The 8,668-nt window shown below is 33.3% G+C and overlaps 1 protein-coding gene across 2 annotated transcripts; it reads left to right on the plus strand.

Moving 5' to 3' along the window:
* The first annotated feature begins 2,727 nt into the window (after nt 1-2,727).
* Nucleotides 2,728-8,668, plus strand: LOC110664613 (calmodulin-binding protein 60 B). Of its 2 annotated transcripts, none has more exons than XM_021824359.2 (9): nt 2,728-2,900; nt 3,148-3,315; nt 4,193-4,268; nt 4,591-4,649; nt 5,436-5,929; nt 6,079-6,239; nt 6,324-6,527; nt 7,100-7,337; nt 7,577-8,668. In XM_021824359.2, the coding sequence occupies exons 2-9, from the start codon at nt 3,203-3,205 to the stop codon at nt 8,131-8,133; spliced, it is 1,902 nt and encodes a 633-aa protein (XP_021680051.2). In that variant the 5' UTR covers nt 2,728-2,900; nt 3,148-3,202; the 3' UTR covers nt 8,134-8,668. The 2 variants fall into 2 exon arrangements, with proteins under 2 accessions (XP_021680051.2, XP_021680052.2); XM_021824360.2 differs by lacking the exon at nt 2,728-2,900 and adding an exon at nt 2,907-3,048.

Here is an 8,668-nt window from a genome sequence, read left to right on the forward strand (position 1 = left end):
CTTCTTCTACGGATTCTGTTCTTACCCATCGTTTCACTTTTGCCTCTGCTGCGTTGATCCTACAATCACTCGTCTCATCATCCATGCAGGGAAGTTGCCATATTTGATCTCAAGAGCAGCACGCCCGTCATCAGCAATTTCCATTGCGGTGAACTCTACAGTTTCCATACGACCCACTGTCATACACGTACGGTCCAATTTATGAGTCTATTTTGATAAAAAAATTTACATTTTTAAATACAATAATTAAAACTTAATTAAAAGTTAAATTTAATATTTTTTAAATTTATTTACTTTCTACTTTAATTTGAATATCTTTGAAAACATTTTTAATAATCGACTCTGCTCTTTTTTCTAGTGATCTTTTGTTTTCCACTATAGAACCTTTGATGATAATTAAAAATTTAAAACTGCCTTTTGTCATTGGTCCAATTGTTACCATCTCAATGGATAAAGTATTGCAAAGTAGCCGTTGTTCTTTTAACTACAAATATAATCCTGTAATAACCCCCAGGAATTAGAATATTGTGTCATGAAATACTCTCCTATACGAGCAATTGTGCCTTTAATAGGAGATTTTGCGTGTATGTTTAGTGAATATTAGAGCTTGGTTGATGATGATAAGATATTAGTGTCATTTCATTGTTTTTATAAGAGGTCTCTTTAATGAAATTTGAGGGTTAAGTTTGCATTAGGGACATTGCTTTTTATGAGAGAAAACTTTTCTCTCAAATTGAAGTCCGTTTTACGGTTTATAAAATACTAATTCTTTCAAGATTTGTAACAAATGATATTGTGATAATATCTGAGTATTATGATGAGTGAGATGTGGATAGTGTCAAAGTTGTATAGTATGAGTATAATTTAGGTGCGGAGTTGTATTCTTATATGATGATTATATAGATGACTCAACTAGTCACAGGTGATTTTGAAAACTTGACAATTATTCAAATTACAAGATAAAGAAAGATAAGGAGGCCGTGAGGGTGTTAACCCCCCGTTGACACTCCAATGATTAAGTTAGTGATCATTAAAAGAATTCATAACAAAAGGAATAAGAGATAGAGTACAAGTTTGAATGAATTACTTGCTAGAAGTATGACCTTATATACTAACCATCAGGTCAATAATTTATTAAAGTTTACTTATCATAAATCCGTTAGTCGAATATTTTTAAGTGTATCAGCTGTCCTCTCAATAATATAAAGTCAGACTATTTTGACACTCTCATATCATTCAAAAGTGGATACATGTATAATTATTTGAGGTCTGAATTATTTTAATCCACATTAATAATATATTTTAGTTATAAAAAATTTAAAATAATTGAAAATTTTTAATCTTTCTAATAAATTTTTAAAAAATAACAATGAGCCCATACCATGGTTTCTCTATTCCGGTTGGCCTATATTCGGTTGCCCTATAAAAAGAATAAAGAAAATCATTGCATTTTCTGTCATTTTATCATTGTTATTATAGCATTACGGATAAGATACAAAACTACACAACAAAATTAAATTACAAAATTAAATTACACTGGACAAACCTCTCCAAAACAATGCATTGATTCGTGGAGCTGGTCGATCGTTTCCCTCAAATAGTTCAGAAGAGTGTCCTATTCGCTTCAATCCCCGATCACATGTTTGTAATATTATCATATAAATGAGAAATTATATAATATAATTATGATTCTGCATCATTATTTAATATAAAATGAAAAATCAATCATGAAAATATAATTATATATAAAAATAATTATTATTTTAAAAAATATTATTAATAAGTAAATAAAATTAAATTTTATGAGATTCATTATAATTTAATTATTATCTAATAATTAATTTATCATTTTGTATATAGTTGTTCGTGTAAAATAACTGAATTATTATATAATTTATCTATATAAACACACAAATTTCAGTTTTAATTTTGAAATAAATTACTTAATTTTTATATTTTTAGTTAAATTAATTACTTAATCATTTTATTTTAAAAAATATTAATTATTTTTATATTTTTATTCTGTTTATCTTTTAAATTTTTTATAAACAGTAATATGAATTTTATTTAATTATTCTAATTTAAAAATATAAAAAGGCAATTTTTTTTCACTTTGAATTTACGGATTAAAAAAAATTGAATTAAATGAGGACTAAAAAAGTGAACGAAGAAAAAAAATAAAAAATAATTTTTTATCAAAATAAAACGACGAAATATTTGTTTTGTTCAATTAGATAAATTAAAAAATAATTTTATGCAACAAAAACATATAATAACATCAATAATTTTTATCAAATTAAATAAATTTTTTTAAAATTTTGAATCCTTAAATGAAATAAATAAATTTTCATCTTAAATTTATCCTAAATTTAAAATTTGTAGAATTTTATATATACATGTATAATACTCTCATTTATCTGAAAAAATAATATTAAAATTATTTTTAAAATTATAAAATCTAAATTTAAATAATAAAAATTGTACGAAAATTCGTACATATAGATTCCAAATTGGATTTGGAATGGATAGCTGAAGTAGAAAAAAATAAAAATAAAAAAAGAATGGGAAAAAATTCTATACGGACGAGCACAATTTCCAAGCAGACGGACAAACACTCACGTGGCTTAAAACATAAAAAAATCAAAAAGATTCCCCAGAAAAAAACTTTCGCCCAATTCAACGGCTAAGACTGCAGTATGTCGTCGTCTTAAATATCAGTCCCACCCACCAACTCTCTCGAGAGATTCTCTCCTCTTTCCTTTTCCTCTTCAGAGACAGCCATCGCTGTAGTAGTAATAAAAAGCACCTAAAAAGGACAAACCCTTAACTCAAACTTCTTCGCTCCAACGAAAATTCCCAGACGTTTCCCGGAAACTTCATTTATTCTCACTCAATATAAGGTATCGAATTCTCCTTGCCGCTTACTTTCTCATCTCTCTTTATCACTCAATTCTCATAAAAGATAAAGCTTTCTTTGATTCTTTCCCCTTTTTCTTATTCTTGGTTTGAATTTGGAAATTGGGATCGTGAAATAAATCCTCTATTTTGGTAAATGGATATACAAATACTTTACTATTTGGGTTTCTGTTTGTTTCCTAATACATAGAAAGTTGGTGAGTAATTGTGAATTTTTCAAACTTGTCTCAGTTTTTCTTTCTCTTGGGAACCAAACGGGTTGGTGTATGTTGGTTTCTTGGTGAAGATGCAAACGAGGTTCACGGAGAGATCGACTAGTATGGCGAGAGAGAAGAGAGGTCTGGATTCCAGTTCTGGTGACGAAGGCCAGCCTGATAGAAAACGACCGGCCTTAGCTAGGTATATTTTCTTTTTGTTTATTTGATAATTGAGATTTATGTTACTCCCTTTGATGTTTTGACTATATTGTGCTACTAATTTAGTTACTTATTTTCGTTGAAGACGTCGTCTTTGTTGAACCTTTGACTTAGGTCTCTGCTGATTTCAGCTTCTAGGAATCTGCCTCAACTTAAGATATATATTATGTAATAAATATACATAGCATAGGCATGTCAATTATTTAGTAAATTCATCTGGCTAGAAATAGGACTTTGTAGTTTTAAACTAAGATAGAAACTAAATTATCTGATCGAGCTTTATATTTTAAGTGAATTTTTGAAAGGAAAGCTCACCAAAATGCAGTGTTCTTGTTGGATTAAATGCTAAGCTGCTGACTTTGTAAGAAAAATGAACTGGGACGTGAGTGTTGGTATCAGAAAGCATTATAATAATTGTATCTGTCTTAATATTATTGCATGTAATGGAAAAATACTTAATTTTGTTTGTGTAAATGTATCATATTTTTTTGTTAATCCTGTTTCACTTTTGCAGCATCTCTTCTTTGTGTCTTGTGAAGATACTAAATTGGATCCATTCTTATTCTTGTTATGCTCGCTTTGTTGATGCTCTTATATTAAAAGGGGGCATTTACTGCCAATTCTGTCGCATGCCTAACTCTTCCTGTTTTCTACTGTTCATAAAGTCCAATTTGTTAAACAGCCCTTCCTTGAATTCCTTGGTCCAAACTGTCTTTATAATCATTAGTCATCACTTCCTATTTGTTGAGAGTTTATTGAATGCAGTTTTGACTCTGAATAATAGTTGGGTTCTTAAGGTTAAGCATTCTGTTATTTGAAATTTGGTTGAAAATCCTGTACATTTTTCAACTTTGTTGCAGTGTAATTGTTGAAGCTCTCAAGGTGGATAGTCTGCAGAAACTTTGCTCATCTTTGGAGCCTATCCTTCGGAGAGTTGTAAGATAGATTGCATCCTTGTGTATTTTGGTATTCCTCTTTGAAGGATTCATGATGACTGTCTTTTCATTATTGTGTTATCTAATTATAATATCTGCAAAAGACTAATCACAATTACTTTCCAATCTATCAATTGTTCTTTAAATTTTCTCTCTGAAATTATTTTTTCTATTTTGGAAAGGCGACGTTATAAACAATAGTTAACAGATTTTGATTAGGACATGCTGTGATTCTCTTGTAATGCATGTAAATAAGAATCTCCTCTAATGATTTATGTATTTCTTGCATGATTACGCTGTGGACATACTCAAACACTGAGCAGGTTAGTGAGGAAGTGGAGCGTGCTTTAGCAAAATTAGGCCCTACCAAACTTACCGGAAGGTACACAGCATATTTTCTCCGCTCGTTAATATGATTCTGAAATGGCATTTTGTGCCTTCAATATACTTTATACACTGGTGAACCAGCATAATTTTGTTTTTCTTCAACTATCTAATGTAATTTGCATTTTTTTTCATGTTCTATTATCAGATATCTGGAACATCTTAAGTTTTTCCTGTAACAGAATCTGATTTGGTGTTGATCTTTAAGTCAGCATTATGGATGTCTTGACATCTTGCCCCCCAATATTATTGCACACTGAGCACAAACATATTTTTCTGCATTTCACTGTAGTTGAATTTCACTATTTGACATTTTTTCTTTTGAATTTGGTATGCTTCCGGTTGCATATTTGGCACATTTCATCTGGTGACCAGTATGTATTTAGGACTGGACAATCCTATCTCAGCATTTTTTGTTAGATGTGTTAAAATGACGTCTGGGCACCGACATTATTTTGACTTACTAGGAGTTGAGTTTGTGTTTTGCATAGCTGCACTGCATTAATCAGTTTAACTCTGTTGGTCTCCGCCTCATTTTCAGTTATATCATGAAATTGCCTACAGGGTAGATCCACTTTACTTTGTTCAATGATGGCATATGGTTCTCTTAGCCAGTCTAAAATCTTTGTTCATGCAGTCCCTTTTCTGTTAATTTGAGGGGATTATAGAGGGTTACTCCTGGTTGCTTAACTGTGTAAATTAGAGGGTATGAATTTTGTTGATTTGAATTTATTCTATGCCTCTGCACCACAATTTTGTGTTTCTAATGGTTGAGAAAATGCAGGTCTTCTCCTAAATGTATAGGAGGGCCTGACGGGAAAAACTTGCAGCTGCACTTCAGGTCCAGGTTGTCCCTCCCTCTCTTTACTGGTGGGAAAGTAGAAGGGGAACAGGGTGCTGCAATCCTCATTGTGTTGATTGATGCAAACACAGGCCATGTTGTCACATCAGGTCCTGAATCTGCAGTGAAACTCGATGTCATTGTTCTTGAAGGTGATTTTAATAATGAAGATGATGATAACTGGACTCAAGAAGAATTTGAGTCTCATGTAGTTAAGGAGCGTGAGGGCAAGAGGCCACTTCTAACTGGGGATCTGCAAGTGACATTAAAAGACGGTGTAGGAACTCTAGGTGAGCTGACGTTTACTGACAACTCAAGTTGGATAAGAAGCAGGAAGTTTAGGCTGGGTTTGAAGGTTGCCTCAGGATGTTGTGAAGGGATTCGTATTCGTGAAGCAAAAACTGATGCCTTCACTGTCAAAGATCATCGAGGAGAATGTGAGCCCATAATTAGTTGCTTCAACCTCTGAAACTCATTCTACATTTATATCTTTTTGCTGTGGTATCCTTTCTGAGAGATTCTAAATATTCCTTTCACTCTCCGCCCTGCACCCTTTTGTTTTCTTCTTTTATTTGTTGTTCCACAGTATACAAGAAACACTATCCGCCTGCACTAACTGATGAGGTTTGGAGATTGGAGAAGATTGGCAAGGATGGATCTTTCCACAAGAGGCTGAACAAGTCTGGGATATTTACTGTTGAAGACTTCTTAAGACTTGTGGTTAGAGACTCTCAGAGATTGCGGAATGTAAGAATGTAGTTTGTTAGTCAAATTCGAACTTCAATTTATGTACTCTCATTTACAATTATTTATCACATCCATTTGCTGCAGATTCTTGGAAGTGGCATGTCGAATAAGATGTGGGATGTTCTGGTAGAGCATGCAAAGACATGTGTTCTGAGTGGGAAACTTTATGTGTACTATCCTGATGATGCAAAGAATGTTGGTGTTGTTTTCAACAATATATATGAGTTAAGTGGCTTAATTGCAAATGGAGAGTACTACTCAGCAGACTCTCTTTCTGATGACCAGAAGGTAAGTAATCCTTTAGTTTCAACTATTTTCTTCTTTAGTCATTCTAGTTGTAGGAAAATTAATATATCATTTTATATTTTGTTGGTCATTGAGCAATTTTCTATTTTATTTCTCTATATAAGGTCTTAGCCTCTACAATAATATATGGTTTTTGGTTCAGTTATAGTACGTGAGAGAAGTTTGCCATCGCCAAGTCCAATAAAGTTATTATTAATAGTATTATTATTATTATTATTATTATTATTATTATTATTATTATTATTACTATGCATCTTTGTTAAAGAAATCAAACTTGAATCAAGATTGGGATTGGGAAAGGAGGTTGTTGTCCCTACCCCACGTTGCTCCTGGGAACATCACATTGACCCTGTTAGTGCCTTGACAAAGCACAAAATTGTTTCTCCATCCCCACCGGCCCACCCTGCCTTGCCCTTTTCTTAAATGATGCTCTGGCATTTTCTTTTTCTATTTTTATTTTTCCCCCTCTACTTATTTTTATTTTTTCCCCTCTACTTACTTGCAAAATCAAATACAAATATTATGAGAAAATTTTGAATTATTCGCTCTTGCAGGTTTATGTGGATGAATTGGTGAAGAAGGCATATGAAAATTGGATGCATGTTATAGAGTATGATGGCAAAACACTTCTAGACTTCAAGCAGAATCAGAACATTGCTTCTTCCCAATCTGACCTGCCTGCTGGTCAACAAGATTTTTTGAGCTCTTATGAGCATCAGGTTACGTTGCCTACTCTATCAGTTCCAGTGCCTACAGAGCAGCCTTCTATGGACTCAGGTCCATCTGTTGGAGGTACACATTTTATGTTGAAAATCATTATAGCATGTATTGGACACTAGACACATACTTGATGGGATTGAAAGATGGGATTCTTTTAGTAGTAGAGATTTTATTTCAATTATCAGTATAAATCTCGGGAGTTCTTTCACAAATTCTTTGGTGCCTATTTTATAGCTTTTCATAAATCATTGTAGGCATGAAGCTTTTCCATATGTTTCATTGATCTCTGTGTGAATGTTTTTGCTCTTTAGGTTACAATGATAGTATGGCTGCAAGATTCTCATTGCAATCACATAATGGAAATCCAAACACGCCTTTTCAATTTGATGCCACTTCATTACCTCTACAAAATCCTCTTGTCAGTACCTCACAGCATGCCCAATTTCAAAGAAGTGACAATTTGCTGGCGCTTGCTCCACCACATTCATCAACATCAAGCTTCCAAGGTGTCTGTACACCAAACCTTACTTCTTACAGGGGAGCTGAGGATTTCTTCCAAGAGGAGGAGATTCGAATGAGAAGTCATGAGATGCTTGAAAATGAAGATATGCAGCAACTTCTCCATATCTTCAACATGGGAAGCCAGGGCCTTTCTTCCTTCAATGTAAATGAAGATGGGTACCCTTACTCATCAGCATACATGCCAGCCCCATCTCCAAACTACAGCTTCGCCGACGATCACTCTCGTTCATCAGGCAAAGCTGTCATTGGATGGCTGAAGCTCAAGGCAGCCCTTAGATGGGGCATCTTTATCAGGAAAAAGGCTGCTGAGAGGAGGGCACAGCTCATAGAGTTAGATGATCCTTAAATGAGCAATAATTGACATGCTTAGGTGTTTGCAGGCTTCCTCCTTTTCCAGCCAAATTTCGCATCCAACTCAATTAGAGTCATGGTTTGGGACTTGCCTAGCTGGCTAGAGTTTATTGAAGGTCCTGCTGTTCTTGGATTATAATCCTTGAATTTGGGGACACCTCTTTTTATACAGTTGATCACTGTACAGTAAGCTTTCTTAGTTGCCTTGGCTACAACATTCCTCATTGTGAACTTGGAAAATCAACTGGGTTCAAATGGTGGGTATTTTGTAGAGATTTCTAATATTCAGTGGATCTGACGCTGAAAAACTTAGCAGTGTGTTTAAATTAGGAAGTGGATAGGATAGAAAATCTAAGGCTAATTTTATCCAGATATAATTAGCTAGTGTTTTTTCTTTTTCATCTTTGATTGCTATTTTTCTCGTGTATCGAGTCCCTACATAAATGAACACCTTGTATTTATGTCTCCTTTGTAAAATTAAAATAATTGTTGGATTTGGGAATGTATTGCCCAGTTGAACGGTTCTATTA

This window comes from Hevea brasiliensis, chromosome 11 (assembly GCF_030052815.1).
Source record: "Hevea brasiliensis isolate MT/VB/25A 57/8 chromosome 11, ASM3005281v1, whole genome shotgun sequence".
In the NCBI taxonomy this organism is placed as follows: domain Eukaryota; kingdom Viridiplantae; phylum Streptophyta; class Magnoliopsida; order Malpighiales; family Euphorbiaceae; genus Hevea; species Hevea brasiliensis.